General features: G+C 35.2%; 1 protein-coding gene across 12 annotated transcripts in view; it reads right to left on the bottom strand.

The window, feature by feature from the left end:
* The window catches only part of KHDRBS2 (KH RNA binding domain containing, signal transduction associated 2), a 598,658-nt gene that overhangs the window by 32,413 nt on the left and 539,786 nt on the right, over positions 1 to 26,459 (bottom strand). For 2 of the 12 annotated variants that reach the window (XR_013441225.1, XR_004917482.2), the window contains exons 9-11: positions 21,930 to 21,995; positions 15,332 to 15,505; positions 13,327 to 13,387 (exon numbers count right to left, since the gene is read on the bottom strand). Coding sequence is in view for 7 of the 12 variants with exons in the window: in XM_078055184.1 (XP_077911310.1) it covers positions 15,408 to 15,505; positions 21,930 to 21,995 (164 nt within the window). In the remaining 5 variants the exon portion in view is untranslated. Of the gene's footprint in view, positions 1 to 13,326; positions 13,388 to 15,042; positions 15,506 to 21,929; positions 21,996 to 26,459 lie in introns of those variants that run through there. The other 10 variants (XM_078055184.1, XM_078055182.1, XM_078055185.1 and 7 more) reach the window with 7 other exon arrangements.

The following is a 26,459-nucleotide window of genomic DNA, read 5'->3' as shown; positions in this document are numbered from 1 at the left end:
GCACAACTGAGAAATGAACTTATCACCTGGTTGGTTGAAGTCTAAATCTCACTGCTTTTGATTATAAAGCAATGAGCCTTTAATTTTTTAGTTCATTTTACATTTTTTAAACAGTGTTTCAGTGAAACATATGTAATTGAGTTGATTTGAATTTGATTAGTTTAGCACTACAGTTTCACTATTTGTTATAAATTAAGGTGGCTTTGTGGTGTTACAGCATATTAAGAAACATTTTAGCGGAGCAATTGACTTTTATGATTTTTAAATGTATCATTACTTGATATTAAAACCAAACTCATTACAACTTAACTGGATATACCTTTTCAGAGTCTACGTATTGTTAGATACTAATTAATATTCAAATTCATTTCCAGTCTATTTTGAAGCTACTGAGCAAGTAACATGTGACAAAAATTTGAATGTGTTGCGTAGGCATTTGGTAGAGTAACTGGTAAGGAATGAGACAATAAATCCTCAATATTACTTCCAATTAAAAATCCACATAGTATGTTTCCCTAGTTATAGCTGATTTTTATATGTCAAAAATTAGAGTAGAGGAAACTAAAGGAAATAGGATATTGGGAATAAGCCTTATGTGTCATTATGTTAAAATAATATATAAATCATTGGTGTTAAAAGTAATCAGAGCTACTGGATGATACTTAAGTGTTCTATGTTGTACATTTTTTCTGTTAAGTCCATTATAAGGGTATATTTTGAGATATGAAAGGAATTACATCACTTATAAGTAATGCTTAGATTCTCCACAAATGCAAAGTGGAACTGAGAGTTGGTAGTTTTTTGGCTAATTTTGGCAAATATCCTATTTTGGATGGATTATCACTTCAATAAATAATACTTATTTCTAAACTTCATGTCTTAAAATAGAAAAGAAAATAAACTTTCAAAACTGCCTAATCAGTAAAATTAGATGCTGGGAAATAGATGACATAGAAAATAGAATATCTATGCAAATTCCATTAAAGTTTGAAATAAGAATCTTATTCATTTACTTAAGTTCTGGTAAGGTCTGAATATCTTCTGAAGGAACTAGTATATCCAGAATTAAAGAATGTGAAATTGGTATTCTATACAAATAGGCAAGACTTTGTTTTGTTTTTATATTTTTAATCATAAAGATCATTCATAGCTTATTTTGTGCTCCAGTGATTTGATTTTGAAATTTAATTCCATCATAATACATAGTCATTTACAAATTAACAGACTATGCCTTGTCCTAAAATTTCTGTTACCAAATCCTGTTTTCTTTTTTCTTAAAAAAAGATTTATTTATTTAACTTAGAGAGAAATAGAAAGGGGGGGAGTGGCAAAGGGAGAGGGAGAGAGAATCTCAAGCAGACTCCCTGCTGAGCGTGGAGCCTGAGATGGGTCTCAGTCCCAGGACCCTGAGATCATGACCTGAGCCAAATCAAGGCTCAACCAACTGAGCCACCCAGGCGCCCTACCAAATTCTGTTTTCTTATGTTTGTACATTAAAGGCAATTAAAGATAAATAAAACAACTACTATAGTTAGTAATCAATAGTCTGATAAGTTAAATAATTACATTTTGATGTTGTCTATGGTCCTTTTAAGAATAAAAATATTAGTTATATATGTAAATTATTTGAGAGGTGAGATATGTGTCCTTTCTATAAAATTGAATGCTGCTGCAATATATTAATGTTAACAACCAAAGTTATTTTGGGAAATAGGTATAATTCTACTGCAATAATAATGAAGCCTAATTAGAAAATCAATGAAATAAAGCATATATAGTATATTTTAACATTGCTAAAAACAAATCCAGCCTCAGAAGAGTAGGAAATAATGTCCATTTAGATATTTACCAAATATCATAATAAAATAATTTCTCTTTATAGATAAATGCATGCTCTAGAAATACTCTGTAGCATGTCAGTATCTTACCTTTTTTTTTGGTGTGGACATCATAGGTATAGTTAAAGTCATCTCTCATTTATATTACGTTCCTCGACCCCTCCTTCTTCTACACTGGGGAAGGGAGGCAGCAAGGATCATCTCATCATCCAATACATGTATTTATTTTACTACTTGTAACTTAAGGTGCTGTATCTTATTTATATATTAAGTCCTAATATTTTATTTAGTCATATATGCTTAATAAAATGTGCATTTGTCAATCTCAGCAGTTAGCTAGAAATCTGTGAGGTTTTGAGCACACCAGCACCTGAAGTGTCATAGTACAATTCAGCTATCTCACCACACGAGCAAGAATTCAGGAACTCATGTCAAATTCAGGGATGAGGTTTGCCCTGGAACTGAGTAAGCCTAAGACTCTCTTAAGTATACTGCTTTATATATTTTCTGTACAGTGCAAACAGCAACTTAATTGTAAAACAGTAAAATCTATTGATGTCCTTATTCAACAGTGGGTTCACAAAATAGGTATTCCTAGGTCCTTGCGATGTACTTTAACAATAAAGTTGGTCAGAGATAAACTGGACCAAATAGCAGAATCCTTTCAGAGGACTACACTTGTATGGAATAAGCCCAAATCTTTGCACTGCTAAATGAAATTTTTTAGTAAATTAAATCAAGATCAGCTGATGATCTGTATAATGTAGACTCAAACCTTCTGGGATCTTTTCCTCAAAAACAGGGTGCTTGGTTTAAAATTAGGAAATTGCAGTGACTTTTTTGGCCTTTGCAAATTGAGCCAAAATTAGATTTTGAAACTCACAGGGCATTTAAAATCTCAATTATCCAATAGTCATATAGTCCTTTTTTTTTTTTTTTAAGATGGAAGGACTAATGTAAGTAATAGAAAAATGATGGCCAAAGTTATGCTAATTGTTGTCTAGTGGTAGAATGATAATCCATTTTCTTTTCTTTTGAAGTTCTTTTAATCATAGATGCTAGAGAAATGGAGTTGCAGTTTTGATATGTTATAAATCAAGTTTAGAATGCTTCCATTAATTTCTTACTTAGTGTTTTACACTTTTAATAAATTTCAATTCCATTCTCTTCCAGCTAAAATCAGAAAATTATTAATTTAGATTTTACAAACTCAGCGTACAGTTCTGTAATCATTAGGCTCTCGATTTTGAGTAATTTCATATGCATCTGACACCAATATGCTATTTTTTAAAAGTATTCAATATTATGCCATGTGTTTAGGAAGCATTTAAATATTATTAAGTTTATGAGTAAATGTTTAGATATAGGTAAAAGTAAGTCTCAATACTTTGGGAATATGTTTTATTGTAAGATGTTTAATAATTACTGCACATGAACAATGTTCTCTCCCATACAGCCTTGATTGTTCTTTCTTCCCTATTGGCCACTATTATTTACAAAAACAAGGTGGTTATTTTGGAGAGGTTAATGTCTCAGCCCAAATCCCACCATTTAGACTTCATGTAATTTTGGACAAACCTCTTAACCCTGTGAAATTTTGTTTTCTTATCTTTAAAATGAGGTTAAGAAAATTTGACCTGCTTTCTTCTTGGAGCTGTTGTGATAAATACAATATTATTGTAAACATTTTTAAAAGTATCAAGGCATAATAGATAGGTATGATTAAAAATACATATGTGTGAACTTATAATGTCATATACATTATTAGCATTTTACCTATAAATATAATTTAGATAATCATAAATAGCACATAAGAAATATAAGATCAGAAATAGATGGGAGCTAATTGATAGATATTTATTCATTTCGTTATATTTGATAAATGTCTCCCATCGGTCTGGTCTGGGATACTAGTAAGTTAAAAAAAACAAAAAACAAAAAACAAACGTGATGCCTTTTTCCAAGAGGGCTCAGATTTTTGCCATTAGAAAGGTAAAGCCTGGGTATTCTTTCCCCAAATATATCTTGAATATCTTTAAACTAAGATGCTGTGCTTGATGACATTTTTTCTTCTGTGATAGCTAGCAATGTATTTAGGTCAGCAGACTGTTTGCATCCACCGAATACTTTTTAGCTGTAAATTGTCATAAGACCACTTTCTTTTGAACCTATCTCATTTAGTCACAGGCTATCATTTCTAATTAAAGCGCTTCCTTGAGTGATATAGTGAATAATAGAATAAGCGATGTAAAACTATGTGGAGTCAATAAATCATTTGATTATTACTTCAAATATATGAACACCTTGGACTTAAATCCTGAGAGAATTAATTATTACCTCTGAGCAATTGAATCAACTCATCACCAAGTTTTACTTATTAGTAATTAACATTTTATAAAATCCCACATTAGACATCTTCCTAATAATCTAAATATAACAAATAATAAATTCTTTTTGAGAACATTTATGGAATGAATACTTCCAACAGCGTCTATCTTTTACTCACAGTATATAGTATATGAAACTATAAAACTTTTAATAGATGGGAGGACAGTCTCTCTCAAACATCAGTATTATAAAGAAGTGTAATAAATATTACTTTGGCATATCCTTGGAATTCATAGATTTAGTACTCCTATTTTATAACATCTCTGAATGATTCTAAAGTTAAATGATGTGCAATTAATTCATAATTTTCTAAAAGCACAAATTTGAATTAACATACACTGTAAGAGTCTGGTGCAAATGTTTGTTCTTTACTCAACATTTCCAAAGTGGTAAAAAATATCTGCTGGTCAAAGTGAGGGGAAAGGGCAATGGTTTATGCAAATCAGATATAGAAGATAACAGACAGATAACAGAAATTCCAGATATATTCAGTTGAGGAGTGTTCTGTATTTGTTCTAAAGGGAAGGCATATTTTTAATTTTTGAAGTTACTGCCTTATGTGATAAGTTGCACATGTTGGTGATTTATGAAAATATTTAGATCTCAGGACATTACATTCCCTGAAGGATATAAGGGGTGGTCTATCTCGTTTTTCATCTTGCTACCTGTTTCATCTCAGCACTTCTAATGGATCACTCTCAGCCTTCTAGCTGCACTCATGTTCTTTCTAAATCTTTTTTTTTTTTCTTGTTCTTATGTTCACCTTCATCTGGTGTCCTACTATTAAGTATAATAAAATATAAAATACATTTCACTAGTGTTTATCATTGATATATAGATAAAGGAAAACTCCATTTTATTTTTGCAATTGTACAGATTGGGACAAATCGATACAATAGAACATGTCATTAGTAAAAAAATAAGTAATCATTACTATTCTTCTAGAAATATATTTTTCCAGTTTATTTTCACTTTTCATTGAAGTTTTATGTTATTTAGGATATCTCAACCTCCATGAAGGCTAACTTCTATACTTAGATACACATGGCTTCTATTTAAGTAAGATGGGCAAATAAATATGGTCAGGGACAACATATATGGAGTTTAGGGTTATTATGCATGGCTCATTTTCTAGATAACCCAGGGAAAAGAGATATTCTGAATATTTTGGTTTATGTATATAGAAGTGTTTAGAAATTTGTCATCAGACTTTAATCTTGGCAACATTCATAATAAGAGAATTTCTTCTAAATCCTTTTTACTATCTTGAAGAATAAATTATACATCTGCATTTTGGTTTCCTCTCAAACTTAGTTCATTACAAAATCAAAGTCAGATGGGACAGTCGAGTGCGGGGGTTAAGGAAGAAGTCTCTGATTGTGACTGCTTGGGTTTAGAGTCCACCCCACTGCTCAGTGATGTGACCTTGGTGAGGTTACTTCTCTCTCAGGCCCAGATTGCTCACTTAGAGAATGGGGATACCCTAGAACTTGCCTCATAGAGTTATTGAGAAAATAGTTGAAGTAATTCCTAAAAATAGTTAAGACTGTGCTTGACATGTCTTATGCATTCCCTTACTGCAAAGGTCTCTTTCTTCATATTATTATTATTATTATTATTATTATTATTGAAACAATGTACCAGATTATCACTAGTCTCACTTTCATTTTTACCTCTGACTATTTCAATGTGAAATATAGATGTGCAACATTATTATGAGATTCTTATGTATAAACATATCTTATATTACCTGTTAAGAAGATACCCAGTATATATGTTTGCTTATGAATATAATGATGAGCATTTTCACACCTGTAATCTAAGACCACATTAGCTGAATATTTTGGTAAAGATTATTTTAAAAACATCTAAGTTACAAATTGATTTAGATAATGAAAGGTGGTTTTTTTTGGATTAAACTAGCTTTTATTTACACATTTGATACACAGCATGAAGGTGTCTTAAAGTTAAAATTTTTAGTTAAGGAAAAATAATTTGGGGGAGAATATTAACTAAATTTGGGGAGGACATACCCACACCTGTATGACTTTACATATCTCACAATTTTTTTTTAAATATTTTTATTTATTTGACAGAGACACAGCGAGAGCAGGAACACAAGCAGGGGGAGTGGGAGAGGGAGAAGCAGGCCTCCCACCGAGCAGGGAGCCTGACGCGGGGCTCGATCCCAGGACCCTGGGATCATGACCTGAGTCAAAGGCAGACGCTTAACGACTGAGCTACCCAGGCACCCCCATATCTCACAATTTTATGAGGAGATGGTATTATTATCCCCCTCTTACCTATAAGAAAATGGAAGCTTCACAGGTTCAAGTAGTTTTGCTTACAATGTAGAGCATCTGCTGTGGGTTAAAGTTTCATAGTATAAATAATGCAACTTTAATTCTCCACACAAATCAACCTTGTGGAAATAGGTATTAGCTCTCTCTTTCACAAAGAACCAAATTCAGCTCACTGATGAAAATTAAAATTGCATGCAGGTATATGGCAGAATCCCATTTCAAATGAATAAATAAGTAACGAGCAGCTGAAGAATGGAGAAAGGAAAGAAGGAAAGGAAGAGAAAGAAAATCAGAAGGAATATCAACCAAGCTATTAACAGAGTTGTCTCTGAGGATTAGGATTATAGATTTGGGATTTTTACATTACATATTTGTATTATACATTCTAAGTTTTTCAACCCTGAGTATGAATTACTTTTGGCTAGAAAAAAGGGGGTGTATATTTATTAAAAAAAACTCTTCAAAAAAAATCAATTCATGGCAATTCTGCCATATCCTAAGACACCATTATTTGTACCTGGATGATTTACTTACCAGAAATGAAAAAAACGTCTTTAAGAAGTTAAACCAATTTGTATTTTGTATGGGATTATCAATGATAAAAGGATTCCAGAGAAGTTTCTCTGATGGAATATGGTATTACTTATTTTAAAAATTACTGCTTTATAAGAAAGCCTAAAGCAGCAGATATGTTCTAAATATAAGTTCTAAATAATTATATACTGAACAATAAATTAATTTATATTCTTAAACCTCCAACAGGCACGTTGAAAGAAACAGTTTAAAAATTCAGCATTAATCCATTAAGATCTTTATGCAACATGTAAATATAATCTTTCCTGTTTAAATACATTTAAAATTAGTGTTATTCCAGGGGCGCCTGGGTGGCTCAGTTGGTCAAACGTCTGCCTTTGGCTCAGGTCATGATTCCAGGGTTCTGGGATCAAGCCCTTCGTCTGCCTCCCTGCTCAGTGGAGAGTCTGCTTCTCTCTCTCTCTCTCTCTCTCTCTCTCTCTCTCTGTGCCCCTCCCCCTCCCCTTCTCTCCCCTTCTCCTGCTCATGTTCTCTCTCAGATAAATAAATAAAATCTTAAAAAAATAAATAAATAAAACTAGCTTTATTCCAGTCACAGATATTATGCACTGATCTCGGTGAATTCCATAAGTATATTTATTTCTAATATTAAAGTTTATATTTTGAAATAGAGATCTTAGACTAACTGAAGACATTTCTCACCTATTGCATCCTCTTTAGAGCTAAGAATTCAAGATTTTGTGAATAGGAGGTTATATGTAAATGTTAATGGTCATTATTTGTCTGCTTTAATTGTGATTTTTTTCTTGGCATACTTTTTGGTTTACAGTGGGCATGTACTGGTTTCATAATGAAGACAATAAACATTTCTTAACATGAGGCTCTGTTGAATGATTGGACAGTGCTCTTTCCCCAGTAATAATCAGTTGCCCTTCTTTTGTCTTCTCAGATACCCGTGTGCAGTTGGGAAAAATGACAGAAGGCATTGGGAAGGGAGGGGCAAGATGGTATGAGAGAAGTTGAAAATGTCCTAATGTCAAAAAAGACAGGCTAAGAGGCTAGAATATAGGACATATGCTATGTGTGTGTTAGGGCAGAATGAGACAAAGGGGAAGGAACATTTTCCTACTGATAGAAGTCATCCTGAGAGGCATTGAGGTGACAGGAAACCTATGTCCCCAGTGCTGACATTTGCTTCCAGAGGCTCTACAAGGAGGATCTAAGAGTCTCCAAATTTCTCTCATGAGTAGATCACTCACTGTACACTACTGCGAAGTATGAAACGTGATGGAACAGAAATTTGAACTAAATTAGTGTTTAGAAGCTCACTACCAATTTTTAAGATGGCTCACTCTTCACTTTTTTTTTTAAATAAAAGCAGATAAGCTGGCTGTTGTTGAGGTATCCAGTGGTATATGAATCACACAGCTTCCTCTCTGGGTTTCTCAGTTTGTCTGACAATAAAGTGTAAGAGACTGAGATATAAAACAGCATACCAAGTAGAGTGACCTTATTCTCCTACTGTAAATGATCTTTCTAGTACCAATTAATAAATTCTATGTAAAGAGACTAGGAAATTAATCTTTCTGCTGAATATGGAGGACTGGTGCCCGCCTGTCAACAAGAACAGCTATTTTACTGTTAACTCAGATATTTTAAGAAGAAACTAGAATGTCCAGATAAATGCTACACATGATACTGGCATCAGGAAATACTTCGTTTTAAAATAGTTAACATTGAGTGATACCTTCACTTGTGTTCTTAACACAGGACTGTGTAGTGAAGAACCATACAAAGATATTTCTGATTTGAAATTGACTCTCATTCTTTAAAGCTGAGTTCTGATTTACAGATTGAAGAATAAAAGCCTGAAATTGCTTTCATTCTTATTTAATCATGTGAGTGTTTTTTTAAATGTCAAAATGGAATCTAGATTATCAATGAATTCATTTGTTCTATGAAAGACAGTAGTCATACTTTGCAACACATGTAGGATACTTTTCATCTACATTTTTCTATGATGGAATCAGAATTTTTAAAAGAATGACAAATTTGAGGAAAGGTCAAAATAAAGATGCAATTCAAGTTAAAAAATTTTATCATAATCTTTTTTTTAGTCAATATTCATCATATTGCTACAGAATAGAAATTATATTAAGGCTATCTGAGATTTTAGAATCTCTTTTCAATTAAATTCATTAAAAGTTGGGGATCACCATAACATTTTGGAAAATGTGTGTGTTATCAAACTTTGTTTTAAATATTGGCTGTTCTGTGTATTAGTAGTGTGACATTAGTTAAACCTCTGGACTTCAACCCCCTGTTCTATAAGACAGGGTTAGGCATTTGCAAGCCTGCTTTAAGGATTGCAGATGTTTCATGTAAGTTTTTGTGTGAAAATGACAGTACCTTGCCTGGAAGGTATGCTCGGAAAACACATGGCCCCACTATTATTATTGTTATTATTAATACTCTAACCTCACACTGAACATAAATACATTTTATAAATTATACAATTGGGTATTTTCAGTTGTGTACTACAGAATGTTTTGCAGTAAAAAATTAAACCTTCCTGTGGAACCTGCAAGAGTGGCAAGTGGATGGAGTTTTCTGTAAACAGGTGGTCTCTTGGTACTGAAACTGATGCTTGACGCTCAGCCAACTCAGATTACTGATCACCATTCTCTATTCCCTTAAAAAAAATAAACAAACCTACAAACTTCTATATTATGTTAACCAAGAGACGTAGAGATAATGAGAGTAGCCTATATGGTTAAAGGGTTACATGTTTAAGGGACATTTGTGGTTTTCAAAATGCCAGACTATTTATTTTTAAGCGAAGAACTAAAGGCACAAGATTAATGTCTTAATAATACAGCTTGAAAAAAACTATTTCCCTTAGAAGAATTCATGGGAACCTTTAATATGTTATTCTGTATCACATTTATTTAAAAACTGTTAGTGCTTCAGTTGTTATTAAGCTAATTGGCTTCAGTTCCATTAATATACTGAAAGTGAAAATGATCTAAATATTACAAATAAGACCTAAAAGCACTCTTTGGTCTCTTAGGTGGCATCAGATTGATTCTGATTTAATCATACTTGCGTGTAGTAAAACTTTTTATTGGACAAATAGCAGGCACAAAGACTTTCTTACATATTAATGCTATTAGTACTGTTTAAAATACTTTGTTTAGTGTCCAGGCTAGCTACCTTTGGTATTTTGGTGAACAACAGTTGTCACAGGATCATCGTGTACCAAGAATTACAGCATTATCTGAACAAATGCTTGGAACAAACACAGGAACCCCTTCGAACTGCAGTTACAAGGAATGCACTGTAATTTTTAAACCTTAATTTGCCATGCAAGTTTGTATGACTCGTAGAGGTGGAAGTCAGACTTGAGGATGTTTGTGTATCAGTGGTTCCAACTGGCAAGGTGCCTCCTGACAGCCATCTTTGGGAGCCAGCGCTTCAGAACTAGTGAGAGCAGACATGATGTCATGACGGGGTGACGCTGGGACCTGGCATCATTGTCTGATACCGACAAGAGAAGAAGGCACCCTTTGGGCGAATGAATGTCTGTTAGTTAGGGCCACTCTGAACAGTTTGCATTCTATCAAAGGTTTCTGCTGAAAGGCCACTAACTTAGAGAAACTCTCATTCCCCATTGCCGGAGAAACCTACTGTATTCCCTTCTGACTATCTTAAGAGTCAGACAAAGTTATGCAATAAACAGCTGCAAGTGTATGTGTAATTATATTTTTCTGTACCTCAACTTCATTTCAGTCTTAGGTCTCCAGACTGCCAGTTAGAGAAAAACAGTCTCAGCTGAATATGGATTAATTTTGGTCAGGAGTTGCTTTGTCAACTCAGGGATTGATTTTTGCCCCATCTCTTTTTCCCGGGGTTGGATTTAAGTTCTGGAGTTTGGTCAGAGTGCAGCTGATCTTGTCGCCTTTCCACATGGTATCTACCGCTACGTCCACATCCTGTTCAGCGCCGGTCCATGCCGATGCCACCGCTCCCTGCCATTCCTTCCTGCGGAGACAGTTGTGTGTGTGGTTGCTTCTGCCACACCTGCTCCACTCTTGCCAACATGGAGGAACAGTCTGTAGAAACATTCTTCTACAGGATAGCACCTGGATTCACAGGTGTGGGGAACTCTCTGAAGCCTGCTGCCTCCCTAGGCTCTACTCTAGACAAAGGTCCCTTCTGTGTTCCAAACCTACCTGAGGCTTTTACTGGATAATTCTTACAGCATACAGAACCCATTCTCTAGGCCATGCTAATATCTTAAACTAATATCTTAGATATTGCTGCCTCTTGAGCTTTCTTCTCCACATGGGCAGTATTTATCTTGTAGAATGTATGGAGGCAGGTGGATGAGTCATGGACTGATTGATTGTTTGGAGCCTTTTAAATCTACTGTTAACACATAAACTTGATGTCCTAATTAAAGCCTACTTAAAATCCAGGTTTTTGAAACTCAAATCCCCTTTCTCATAAATCGTTATTTTTGAGCTTTAAAAACTTTTAAATTTTTAACTCAGTAGCCAAGAATGTTCTCTTCTCTTGCTCGGCACTGTTGTTTCTGCTGTGATAGACCCGCCCTGACTTAATGCATTCAAAGATGTAGTCTGGTGAGAAAGCCACAGTGTGATAAAACAACAACAGCGACAATAAAATAATTTCAGTGGACACAAAAACATACTCATTAATATATCAAAATAGTAACAGTGACTGGTTTCTCTTTCATTGCTTTACAAGTTCAAGCCTATTGTTTGAAAAGGCTCAAAGAAGAATAATATGCAGGACATCTGGATTAGAGATTCTTTCTCCCCTTGGTTTATAAAAACAGTAACATTTTTAAAGAGTCAAATCAGATGTGCAATGTTACTGATAAATAAAATTTCGAATTGTATTCTCTGTAAGTTTTGACCTTTGATTCTGTGGCTTGACAAAGGGGCTTGATTAGTTGAAGCTCATACAGTTTTAGATAGTTACTTTAACAGCTTGGATTTTAGAAAAGTTCTCCCAGATGAAGTTAGTAATTATGAAATTGACTAAACGTGTGGATTGCCATGGTTCCTTGGGATACTTGCCTTAGCTCTGATTGTTTACTTCAAACCTAAAGTGGCTTCCTTTTATTTTTCACATAAAATCTGAAAAATTAATTTAACATAGCACTCAAGGACAGCCACCTGACTTGACCATTCCTCTCCAGGCTTTGCTTCCACTCTGTGCCTTCATGAAGCTGGACCGCAGGGCCCATTGATCTGCCTCTCAAACACTTCCTGAACTTTTTGAACTCTGTGAAGTGACACAACCTATTCCCTTCACTAGGTGGCGCTCTCTTCCTCATCTACGGACAGACTATTCTCATTCCACAGTTCCCTCAGTTTCTGTCCTCTCTCTAGTCATAAGGTCTCTCCAGGCTGTCTCATACTGTTCCTATACGACTCATTGAAGGCTACGCGATGTTTGTGTAGTAAAAAGAAAGAGGACCAGGTCCAGAAGGAGAAATTTTGGGTTTCACCTGTATTTCAAATGTCATGGCAAAGCCGTTTCAATTCTCTGAGCTTCAGGTTAGTCTGTGGACTTCATAACTGCCCTTGCATTGTTTTCGGTCTGAAGTTTACTGGCTCAAGTTTTCTACTCCTTGTGTACAGAAATGAAGTCTCAATTTTCAACAGTGCTTTGAATTCAGTGAATATTTGCTGAATCAAATAGAATGGCAGATGAGAAACAAGAAGTTTATCGCTAAGTCCTGTGGCATAACTGGGGAAAGCAATGGTAAGTTTAGTTATTTTCTTCGACTAAATAAATGTCAATGTTAATAAATATCTCACTGACGAAGGGTCAGCAAGCAGTTAGTTAGGGGCTTCCCTTTGCCCTTCCTCCATCTCCGCCAACAGTTGTGATTTCTTTCCCTAAAACTGCAGAATCAAAGTTTGAATACTCTTCCTTTGTACAATTAGGGAAAGGTAATATATAGTAATTCATAGCAAAGAAAAAGGCTGCAGATTAACTACTAATTCACGTTTCATTTGATAAGCTTCTGAATAAGCTCAGAAATCCTTGCCAGGTAAATACTGAGTTAGTCACTTCATTTCAAAGAAGATAAAAATAACTCCCTTCCTTGACAACAATCTAAACCTTTTCAGTATCTCAACAAGTGGCATTTGGTGTTTCAGCTCGCTGCCACAGCTCGGTGTTGGTAAAGATGATCTATTTCGGAGAGGATAAAAAAATAAGCTTACCTCTATCCTTCTTAGCCCACCACATCTGCTATTCACTTATGTGCTCTTTGCTTGTGGATACCTGAAATAGTGAGAAAGAATAAAAAAAGAAAATTAAATATAACTCAACAGCATTGTGTGCAAGGCAAACATTTACAATTTTAATTGATGACAGACACACACTTCGTAAAACTATTAGCATGCAACTCCAGCTGCAAAAACTGAACAGCAATACGCCTAAGCTGGTTAGCAGCAAAAAAGTAAACCAATCACATCGACAAAAGCCACCATAAACAAAAAAACTGTATTTAAAAGATTAGCAGTTTTGGCATTCATCCCTACCATCAAGTCTTTCGCTTTCTTTTTCCATCAAAATTTAGCTTACGTTTGATGTTAGCAAGAGTTGCATTACTATTATTGTTAATTTTAGTTCTGTTTATTGCCTTGAGGGTTATATATTGTAAAATAATTTTGGTGCCTCTAGTTAATGTTAATTAGTTGTTTTAATAACCTATAGACCTATTTGTTATGTTTTTGTAGGTTTACTTTTTTAACTATCAGGAACTTAATAACTGAGAATATTTAACATTACTGTTGCATAGGCAAAATTACAGAGTCACTATTAGTGTTACCTGTTTAACGTTTAGTCATCCTTTGAGTCCTGCGACATATTTCCTTAATAATCATCAGCCATCAAGTCTGATAGTCTCAAAAGAAATATCAGCCCTCTAAACTGCCTTCAAGGGCGGTGATATTTAGCACTGAAAATTACAAATAAAGTTTTGAGGTTGAATAGCAACAACTGGCCAGTGACACTGATGATTTGTTTGTCAAAACAAATTATTATAAACTACGCAAATGAAGTCCACGCACTCCTTTGAGTGAAAACAATAAAGTGAATCTACGCGATGCTTACATGTTGGATGGGATATTTAATGTGCGGGGAAACTCAAAGGTTGAAGAACTAGGCATTTAGACAGTGGTAAGTGGTAATCTTACCTCTTTATACTCCATTACTCTTTCTCACGAGAGACATGCTAATGCAAACAAGTCAATCAGAATTTGTGTTTAGCAAGATAAAGCTTAGAGGATAGTTTAAAATCCATTTATTATTCTAAATCCATTTTTTTCCATTAACATGTTATACATTAGTGTTTACTAACCATGATTCATGTAACAGTTTAGTTTGTTAACTTTTAAATTATTTAACAACCATAAGTTATTAATACATTTTTTAAGTATTACACAAATATCTTAAAACAGGCTTGGGTTCATTTTTGTAATTTTTAAATAGAAAACATTTTAGGCATCTCTTGAAGAAGAAATAAAGCAGGCATTTAAAGCTAGAAAACAAGTAATTCCAAATTTAGTTTTTACAAAAGTTTTCAGCTTTATTGACAAATTATGGCAAACATATTTGACAAATTGTGGTTTCCTATTTAGAGTAGCTTACACATGGAACTTTATGTGTGTTTTTTTTCTTTTTTAACAAATACAGGTTAAAACACTGAACAAATTCAGTTAGCTACATACATACAGTAGCTGCTTGTTTTCAACTCCATTAAAACAGCATTTAAAATTAAATTTACAAACTTAATATCGAACATCTTCATCTAACTAACAGATATTAAAAGACAGGTTAAAACATCTTATCTACAACTTTATTATCAGCTAGTTCAAAAATCATATTACAGTCTTTTAGCAACCCTAAACAAAGTTTTTGCTAGTTGATTGAGACTCAAAATCTGTTAACAGATTCATGCTCTTTCTTAAAAAAAAAAAAAAGAAAGAAAAAAGAAAAAAGAAAGGAAAAAAAAAGGTTACACACAACAATGAAAAACAACCAAGAGAATATCATCCTACTGAATGGTTTATAGACAATGCTTGCCAATGTCTTTTTTAGTCCGTTTTGTAAAATAATACTAGTGTCAATATCACGCCAACAGTATAGAGGGGAATACAAGAACTATACGGGAGAAATCATGAGCAGTTATCCCTAGAATAGAAAAAAAAAAAGGACTATTACTTGTCTTGTTGCTGTTTATGTGGAGACCACAGGCTATGAATTGTCTTTGAGGTGAGGTCACAGGTGAGAAGGACCTTCAATATCTACCATAGGGGTGCTCCCTGTATCCCCCTCGGGCTGACCTTGGCGGTGGTGCCTTCAGGCTGGAGCGGGTTGTGGCCCATTCTTCTGGTGCTATGAACAAGAGAAAGACAGCAGCATTCACGTGGCTTCACAGTTACCAGAAACAGTCATTTAAGACGCAAGAGTTGACCAAGGAAAAGAGAATAAAAGATCTCAACACTGATGGCTAAAGCCTTACTACATTTTCCACATGGTGAGGTCATCAAAAAAGTATATATTTTGAAATGCAGCCATGTGGAATTAAACTTGCAGGACATTCTTCAAAGCAGAGAAAGTTAAAGTCCTTGGATAATTCCACATTTATGATGTGTAAAATTTCTGTGCCACAAAAGAGAAGGAGGTATCAGTGTAAACTGCTCATTTTATCCTTTATACAGACTTCTAAAAGAAAGTGGATATAGGAATCCAGTGGTTCCTAGGCTTTGATTAACTTGAGAATCACCTGGGAATCTTAAAATAATACAAAACAAAACCAAAAATGACTAATGCCTGTGCTCTGGCTCCCAAACAGAATGATTAGAAAAGAGACCTGGGGCTTGCTATTTTCCAGTGCTCCCCTAGATGGTTCTTCAGTGGTACAGGGTGAGATCCTTGTGCTAAACTATCTTAGACAAAGTTAGTGAGAGAATGGCAGGATATGGAACGAGTAAGTTTAAGCAGTAAAATCAATAAAGAATATGCTCATATCAGTTTTTACAAATACCTTGAAAATAAAGAGGTATTTGTACACTAGGAAAAGTCCTCATTCACCTGTTAATCAGATTTCTAGTAACCTGAATGTTCTGAAACCTAGCCGAAAAACAAAACAAAACAAAAAACACACACAAGAAACAAGCCAACAAGCTTTTGAGTGTTGTGGAAAATAGCCTTCATAAAGTCTGTGACCCCAGAAGAGGAATGTAGCCCTCCTTCAAAGGGCCAGGGACTTAATAATAGGGTTTATGGTAACTTCTTATGTAATTCCTGAAGCTAAGTTATTTGGGTCTTTCAATCCAAATTCAGTTTTCGTTTGAGAGCAGATTTCATGCATGGAACTCTGATAAGAGTTAGTGTGGACATAGAAAAAGAGATTAGTAGAAAGAGACACACTGGCATTGATAGCTGATACATAGGATAGTGATGGTAATGGACATACAACTGGAAAGAAACCGCAGACTGAGGCCAACGATGTAGGTAGGGCATGTGTCCCTGGAGAGTTCAAGTGCCCCTAAGAATATTTTTGTACATAGTTCAGGAAGATTAAAGAAAAACAATAATAAAAATTTAAATTGTACTCACTATACTATATATAAGGCAAAGGATAGTGATGTACCATATAGAAAAATATTAAAATCCCATCAACATAGGAAAAAATAGCATTTAAATGGGCTTTTGGGGATATCCTCCATCAGAACTTCTTTATTATTATTATCTGATAGTAAGTGAAAAGTTTCTCTCTTCTACTGTTTAAGGTACATGCTTAAGTTTATTTCAGTATTTGATAGGACATAAAATAGAAATGAGAACTTAAATAAAAATAAGAAATATTGCCTTTTCTCAGAATACAGATCTACTTAGATCAGGGGTTGTCAAACTAAGGCCAGTGAGCCACATTGGTTAGCTGTCTGTTTTTTTAAATAAAGTTTTAGGGAATGCAGGCATGCTTACTTATCTGCATATTGTCTATGGCTGTTTTTACTCTATAAAGGCAGAGTTGAGTAATTGTGACAGAGACCATCCTGTCTGCAAAGCCTAAAATATATAGTCTGGGCTTTTACAGAAAAGATTTACAGACCCCTGCTCTAGATCTTGTTGTCTTTTTTGGTTGGAGATTGTGGATGTTGGTCCTTCTGATGTGATCTCTTAAAGACAGGACTTTATCCCTAAGCTGCCAGAATTTCTCAGCAGAGACATTATGGAAAATAATTCTTTGTATTTACTTGATTGGAATTAAATAAAACTTTTTTTATGTGCTAGAAGGGAAAACGGATTTTGCTTGCAAAACTAGCAAGTGCCTTCTCAGCCTTATGTAATACGAGTTTTACACTTTGACTATGAATAATCAAGAATATGTCAATGTCCTTGTCTTCTGGTGGTAAAATCTACCCTGTTTTATTCATGTTTTTAACAAAAGGAATGTAATACTTTTTGCTTTATTCTGTTCTAGAGTATTAGAGATCCCCGGGTTGTAGTCTATGGGATTTAGAAACTGGGATAATAGAAGTTTCAAGTTTTCCCAGGGAATGGAAGTCTTGGATCCTTTCTCAGAAGCTTGGTGGTTTCTGCAAAATAGTGAAACAACCTGAACAGAGGGACAGCAGCGGGTGCCACAGCTACCCCAGCTTTGTCGGAACTTTTAAACTGGCATAATCTTGGGGACTTGCCCCGGAGCACATTAAGTGTTTACTAAGAACCCACTGATTTAGGTTTACTTGGCTTTATCTAAAGCTCTAGGGCAGCTAATTTATTGGCTAATACCTTTCATTTCCTAACTTTTGGCTAACACTAAAATGGGGAGGGTCGCTATTCTCTGCTGTATTCTCAGTGCCTGGAAAAAATTCAATGCCTAGTAGCGGTTGAACACAGTGAAAGATTACACGAACGAAAGGATGAGCGCATAAATTGAGGAACTATGAGGCAGAAAGAGCTTCCAAGGACAACCTTAAAAACAGTAATATTCGAGCTGAAGACACTTGACATTAATTTTAAAAGCTTTATAACTAGAAATATATATTTTAGAGTTAAAATTCAAGAGGTTAGTTAGCTAAATAACAAAAGTATTTCATGACTGGATTTCATAAAACAATCATAGTGGACTCCAATTACAAAAAAGTGTAAAAGCATGTTTCATTGCACAAAAATGTGCTCTTATAATTCTCTGTATGTAAATTCATACTGTGTTCTTTCTTCCTTGCTGAAGGCTAGGAATGGGAAATACTGTTAGTCTATGAAAACTGTAACCAGAAAGGCAGACAAAATTAATTCCTACCCACGTGAAAGTTGTAGATTTTTCTAAGATTCCTTACAGTTAACAGAGGAGTCAAGGATTTATTTCACTTAATTCATGTTCTCAATAATAATAGTGAATTGAGATCAGGAGAGATATTATTTCTATTTGTGCCAAATTTCCTTGGTCTATATTTTTCCTAATATCAGAATGTTTATACGTAGTCACACGTTTACAATTACCACATGATAATACAAGCCAGCTTCTTTCAGTGAAGTTATCTTCTCTGAATCTATACTGGAGAATACTGACTCAATGGATGTTTTTCCTTCATCATCGGACAGGGTCATTGAGCCTTATATGGCAGCCAGTCCCCTCACTGCCTATCATTGGATTTCTCCACCATATAGTATCAGAGATAGAAGTGATTCTTAGAAATCCAAAGAAATTCTAATGTAAGTCTAATGTAAGTCCATCATAGAACCTTGCACATGGAAAAGACCCAAGCATAGGTAGAGACAAATCACTATAAGGTCCTTATGATGGGAATTCTCTAAAATTTGAAGTATAAAGCCCCAAGAATAGACTAAGAAATTGCCTGTCTTCTTTGAGCTCTACTATTCAGCAGATGAGATGGATTTAAAATATTTTAGGGAGAGGCATCTGGGTGGCTCAGTCAGTTAAGCGTCTGACTCTTGATTTTGGCTCAGGTCATGATCTCTGTGTTGTGAGATTGAGCCCTGCATCAGCTCCGCACTGTGTGTGGAGCCTGCTTGATTCTCTCTCTCCCTCTCCTTCTGCACCCCCCACCTTGCTTTCTCTAAAAAATAAAATAAATAAAATAAAATAAAATATTTTAGGGATTCATACAAATTTTGGAGTCCCTGACAGTGGTTTCTATTCCCACGCTGTGGTCTAGGATGTTATTTTAAAAATCATTACAGACAATGAAATTTAGAAGTAATCTTTTTTTGTCCTTTTGGAAACTAATAAAGGATGTAAGGTTCTCTCAGTATCAGGATCATTGTCATATGAGAAGCACCAACTAGACTGTGGATGTGAAATAGCAAATTAGATAACAAATTACTCCTCAGAGAATATGCAAAATAACTATCTGCCAAGTTGAATTACTGAAATGGTTTACAGAATTGGGGATCTGGAAATAGGAAATGAAGATATGAGAAACAGCTTCAGTGACTTGATCAAATTTCCACCATTTCTAGGCTTCCCAATTCGGATTTTAATGTACCATACAGTATATGATATAAGGAGGGAAATAAAGCATTCATTAAATAATTTTTTGTCTTACTAAAGATCTCCCATATGTTAGCCATTGTACTAAGCCCTGAGTATAAAGATACTTTCAGGAATTTTTAGAGATCACAGGAAAAAAACCACTATGAAACTTCATGGATTACAACACATTTATAATTGATATTTGAAGAAAATGCTGGGGAAAGCCTAGAGGAGGGGACTACTAATTTCTATCACTCAACTGAACTTCGATTGAGCTCTAACATCTAATCATCTCAAGGAAGTAATTTTCTGAGCAAATACACACTGTAACTAAAAATTCAGGTACTGTTTAACCTATTTAAGAGAACGCACTTTTTTTTTTATTTTTTAAAGATTTTATTTATTTATTTGACAGAGAGAGAGACAGCGAGAGAGGGAACACAAGCAGGGGGAGTGGGAGAAAGAGAAGCAGGCTCTCCGCTGAGCAGGGAGCCCAATGAGGGGGCTGGATCCCAGGATTCTGGGATCATGACCTGAGCCAAAGGCCGCTGCTTAACCGACTGAGCCACCCAGGTGCCCGGAGAACTCACTTTCTTTGAAGACTTTCTTATGTTAATTATTTTGTATCATCCAGTCTTGTTTCTTAAACTGAATCCTAAGATCTATGAGAGGAGAGTCCTTTAGTGGCAGACACATAGGAAGAACACCATAAATATTTGTAAGCTACATGTAAGTAGATGATGTTACTAACTAAAAGGAATCTTGAAATCAATTCTGTGAAATAAGTACAATAGAATTCTTATTCAGGAATACATTGTTTGCACTTAGGTTATAGTGTTTCATGTATTTGGAATATATTAATATTTCTTTTAAAAAACGACTCCGCCTCTGTTTTTTTTTTTACTTAGACTGATTTTTTTCCCCAGTTCAGTCAAGTTTTACAGAATTCCATAAAGTGTATCTCCTTTACATGCCAATAAGCATCATAGCGGAACATCTTACTTTGATAAAGGCATGTAAATTACCCAGGTAACTCTTCTTGTGTATTCGATGTTACTCTAGTGACTTCAAAAGCTTCTGCATCTCAAATACTCCGCTTTCAGGAGAATCAAATCTATTAAGTGGTGTGCATTTTTCAATGTGCTCTCCCTCCTGCCCTGGGACCAGCTACTTTGGGGAGCATTCAGAGTGGGAAAGAAAAATCTGGATGATATTTAAAGTTGCAAAACTGTGTTCTCTGATTCTTCCAGAGATACTATAAACATTGAGGTTCTTGGTGTGGAAATTGAAACATAGGACAAGGTACCAATTTGGGACACATCAGCATTATTTAAGTACCTGCAAAGTAAACTTTTAGTGTTTATCTTCCCAGATGTAGGTTTAAAATGCCACCTTCAGAGTACATTAATTTTAGGAATCAGTTTAGAAAGGATATAGGATGTCATGGAGATTATTGAGGGCGCAGCTCTTATGTTCACAGTTTGCTAGACCCTACATAGCTAGTTGTTTATATATCTGAGGTCTGAAAAAGAATCTAAAAAAATTGTTTTTTAACTCACCACAACAAAAAGGGAGCACTCATGCTATTTATTTTTGGTATACTGTAAACCAATATGCAGACACCACAACTAAAGTAGGAAACCTAAGTTAATCTCTATTATTACAAATCACTAGTGTCTCATATAAGAGCATTTACAAGGTTGATTAGAATTCACCTGGCTCTCAGGCTCTCTGTTGGTCTCAGTTAAACTTCTGGTCTCTCTCTAAGGAATATCAATCTATTTAAAAGCACATTTTGATACTTAGATGTTCTGTTATTGCTATTTATTCCCAAAGAGAATATGTTAGGTTAGATGTTCTGTTGTTGTAACTCACTATGACAATATCTGTTTTCTTTATTTAATTTTTAAATACCTATCCTATTTTAAAAAGTTAAGATACTCACTCTCATCACATCCTCCAAGGGTCAAACACAGTGCTAGGCATTTTATGTGTATTATTAGCAAATACAATTTTCCTGCAAGATAGGTGCCAATGTTGTCTTCCTTTTAAAGATGAGAAAATTTTGGCTCAGAAAGTTTGTTTGGAAGACCCAGAATTTTTTTAAAAGATTTATTTATTTTTTTTAGAAGGTGAGGAGGGGCAGAGAGAGAGAATCTCAAGCAGACTCCTCACTGAGCACGGAGCCCTACGCAGGGCTCTATCTCACAGACTGAGATCATGACCTGAGCTGAAATCAAGAGTTGATGCTCAACCAACTGAGCCACCCAGGTGCCCCAGAAGACCCAGAATCTTTATCTGTAATTGTCTTACCATTTTCCATCACTCCTTTCATCTGAAAGAAGATCCTGACTCCCACTCTCTTTTTCCTTTTCTTGCCTGGAAAATATGACTTCATTTATTCTAATTCCCTTGAATTATATAATAACTGGTGATTCCAACAACAATTAATTAGCTAAATGAGAGAATGTAGCTTTAATTTTGTTAACAAGAGTGTGGGCTGCTTGAACTGAATTTGTTAAGGTGCAAATCTAAGTGTGCATTCATCTAAGGTAGAAAGCAAGATTGTCTGTTCTGAGCATTTTTAAATATTAATGGAACATTGGAACCTAATGGTTCAACAATTTTATCTACACAGTTTGTATTGCCACTATGAGTAACTGCAGTTTATTGTTTTAAGATACAGAGGGTAAAATATTGTAGTATTGAAGGGGAAATATGGATGACCAGCATCTGTTTTCACAGATGAACATAGTGAATTCTGTTCCAAGAAGAGTTAACCTTGAGTTCACCACAGTTATGCACTCAGGAAATTCAGTTTCTGGGAAGCATTTTTAGCTTTTATCACTGTTTCAAATTTTTAATTAGATATTCCCTGTTAGAAAAAAGTAACACTTGGAATAATCCATCTAGAGAATAACAGAGGGCTGTTATTCTCAACTCTAGAATTTTATGATGCACATGGCAGACACTTGGTAATTATTTATTGAATACATTAATTCTATTTAAATATTTTACATCTTCATTTTGTACCCATAAAAGAAGCCACAGCCTTCCCTCGGATCTCTTCACTGGGAATAGGACTCCCAGGGGTCTTGTAGCTAGGCCTGCATTTGAGTTCTGGTTCTTCCTCTTTCTTACTGAAAGACTTCTTTGGCAAGTGGCAAGCTACATGCTGATGACAAATTTAAATTGTCAGAGACCATTCTGAGCTTCTGACATGCATATCTAACTGCCCGTGGGGCATCTCCTCAGGTGTTTCATAGTCAACTTTTTCCAAAACTAAACTCATCTTTTTCTCCATACTACTTAATGCTCTTCCCAAGGTTCGTGTTGCAGAGACTGAAGCTACTACCTACAGCTTGCCTGTTACTCATCAAAAACCCTTGGCCTAGTCAATCTAACCAGTCATCAAACTTTGCCTTTTCTTCCTTAATCTGTATTTAACTCATGCATTTCTTTCCATCCATTCCCAACCCTATTCCATGGCAAGCCATTCTCATCTTTGCCCAGAGTACCCAGCTCTCTAGTTATCTTTTGTGACTTTCCACGATTGTATATCATATATTTATATGCTGTAATACATATGTTATATATATATTATAAAATACATATATCTGTGTGTATATACATGTATATGTATATATACATGTATATATTCCCTAATATGTGTGTGTGTGTGTGTGTGTATACACTCCTACTCTACTCCACCTTCTAGCCAGAGAAAGTACAATTGATTAGGTCTGTTCAGTTGCTCTTGTAGCATACTCAAGCTCAAGTCCAAATTCCTTAGCAAGGAATTCCACTCAGAGCCTAACAGGATCTGACCCCTGCCTTCATTTTAGAATTGATGACTTTGGTGATCACCTGAAGCACAAGTATTCTACAATATTCTTGAAAAAAATTTCTTGGGTCTTGAAATAGGAGGAGTGTTGGTATAGTTAAGATTTTAGTCTTTTTCTCAAAAGGAAGGTCATCTTGTTTTTGCTTGGAAATGGACCAGTTAGCCGAAGAAATCAGTAGAACGAACCACTTAAAGGTTTCAAGTACAAAAGATCCAAACTTTAGATACCTGTTATATTTTGGCAAATGAATGATTTCATTTTGCTTAATATATTGAGAAAAAGCTTACATTTTCCTTAACTAGCAAATGTTTATGGATTAGTTTTTTTGATTACTTATTTTGATTCATCTTAAGAATGATAATGATGATTTCTGGTAGTTATCCCACAAACCAGAGATGGGCTTAGTCTTTTGGGACTTCTTTTTTTTTTTTTTTTTTTTTTAAGATTTTATTTATTTGACAGAGAGAGAGATAGCGAGAGCAGGAACACAAGCAGGGGGAGTGGGAGAGGGAGAAGCAGGCTTCCCGCCGAGCAGGGAGCCCGATGTGGGACTCGATCCCGGGACCCCGGGATCATGACCTGAGCCGAAGGCAGACGCTTAACGACTGAGCCACCCAGGCGCCCTCTTTTGGGACTTCTTAAGAGCTTCTCTTGGCTCCTGGGGAACTTGTCCTGAATACCAACATTTTCCTCAAAAGCAATGAGATTCATTTTAGTCTTTGAAGAGCTTCTTAGGTGAGGTCCCTAAGAGGCTTTCGAAATAGGTATTTCCCATTGGCTGCCTGGACCATGAAACAGATAGATAACACCTGACTCCAAAGTCCATTTGTTGACATAAACAACAAATATGAATGTTTAAAATGTAGTCCAGATTGAAAATATGCATGGGTAAGTTCAGGAAGACAGTTTGATAAATATATGAGTCATCTACAATGAGGAAAACTGTAGACACTTTTGAAGGTAAAATTCTGAAATACATCTGTGGCTCAGCTAGTTGGTACTTGACATGTCTCTAGTAACTTTAATTCACCTCAGTGAAATATGGGTCTATGGCCATGGCTGGGTTTTATAACCTGAGAATTAAATCATCTTCCAGTTTCTTTTTTTTAGTCTAGGTATGGAAATTCTAGGGCCATTTTTCTTAACCTTTCTCCATTCTTATACATACCCTTGTTTAGTATCTCCAAATTTACTTCATGCATATACCTAATTTCCAAATCATTACATGATTTCACAATTTTATCTTCTGTGGCTAAGCTTAAGTTATTGGAATTACTGCTATTTCTGATTGTGAGCTCCAGGAAGATAAAAAAAAAAATGCCCAACAAACTTGAGGCTGCGCCAAGAATTGCATTCAACTTAGTTTAGCTTGCAACAAGTGAATTTTACTAGTTTCTATGTTCCCAGATGCAGCCACTATGATTGGGAATGTGAGGAAGAATCATTGTAATTCAAATATGCTATGATTGGTGTATTACCCCGTCCCTTGCTGGTGGTACAATTTTTATATTGTCTACTCTGTTTTAGCCCCTATCTTATACACTTTACACATTATCATATTTAATAATGACTCTGTACCATTTCATTTCTAGTTATCATCTATTAATAACTGACAAATTATACATGTAACTAAAATTTAAGCTTATATTTTATTCTTGACTCTACTGTGTAATATCTTGCAGCTATAGAATAATAAAGGCCAGTGGTTCTCGATATTTTAAAATAAGTAGGTTTCTATCTTCTTAACTTTGGAGTTAAGATCTTATCTAAGTAAAAACGAGATAAAGAATCCAGTTAGAGAAAGGATTTCCAAAATGGAAGGTACAGAAAAAAAAATGATGAATGATAGATAATTGGACACAATACAGAAGCTTTTCTGACTTGAATTTAAAAAATAATTCTACAATTGTCAAATAAAATCTGGAGTCAATCAAAAGCCTGCAGAATTCAGCCACAGACTTTTTTTATACATAAGGACTTTATGAGAACTAGTGGAAGAATAAGAATGATGATATAAAATGGTATTTTATAATTCTCTTCTCCAAGAATTCCAATGATGCCTTCAACTCAGTGAAGGAGGTAGGCTTGGTGATGTAGCTTCATAGACAGACTGAATTTGTAGCTATTTGCCTTACTCCCCCCCCCCATCTCACACACACACACACACACACACACACACACACACACACACACACACACACTTGTCATTTCTATACTTGAGAACAGAAATGAGCCCAGAGTGTATTCTTAGACCAACACCAAGTTATGGGAGTTACAGAAAATTAGGTTTTAAGCTCAGCAAAGTGTTAACCTGGCTGTTTGGCCAGCTCTGACTCTGTGCTTTTTGCCTCAACATGTGTCTGCCTGCTTTCCCAGGTTGGTGCTCTCGTCTCACTCTCTTGTGTAATAAAAATTTGGGCTACCCTTTGTCCCCAGTTACTGAGCGGTAACCTCTAAAATCTGGAATTTCCTGGAGTAATGGGAAAGTCTTGTTATTCATGGTGGGTTCCTCTGACCACACCTGGTAGTTCATGCCAATAAGATGACTCGGGATGGGGGCTGGTCATGCCAACCAGGAGATTAGAGGGTTTGGGCGTTAACCACGTGACACCAGCCCAATCTGGAGAAGAAAGAAAGGAGTCTGGAGATATTCAGTCATTCATGCTGCATAATGGAGCTATAATAAATTTCTGGGCACTGAGGCTTGCATGAGCTTGGCAACACCTTGTGTGTTGTTACACATCAGTATGCCAGGAGGATAGTGCCACCCTGAAGATTTTGAGAGCTTTATGTTTGGGGCTCTCCCAGACCTTGCTCTATGTATCTATTTCTCTCTCTGCCTGGTGCTGCCTTCTTTCCTTTTGCTCTAATAATTAATTGTTAAGTTAGAGCCCTTTCCTTAGTTATGTGAGTCATTCTGGCAAATTATCAAACCAGAGGGGGTAGTGGGAACTCCAAATTGGTAACCAGCTGGTCAGAAGAAAGGGTGGCCTAGAGT

Source organism: Halichoerus grypus, chromosome 9, assembly GCF_964656455.1.
Source record: "Halichoerus grypus chromosome 9, mHalGry1.hap1.1, whole genome shotgun sequence".
Classification (NCBI taxonomy): domain Eukaryota; kingdom Metazoa; phylum Chordata; class Mammalia; order Carnivora; family Phocidae; genus Halichoerus; species Halichoerus grypus.
This window is presented reverse-complemented; position numbering and strand designations above follow the sequence as displayed.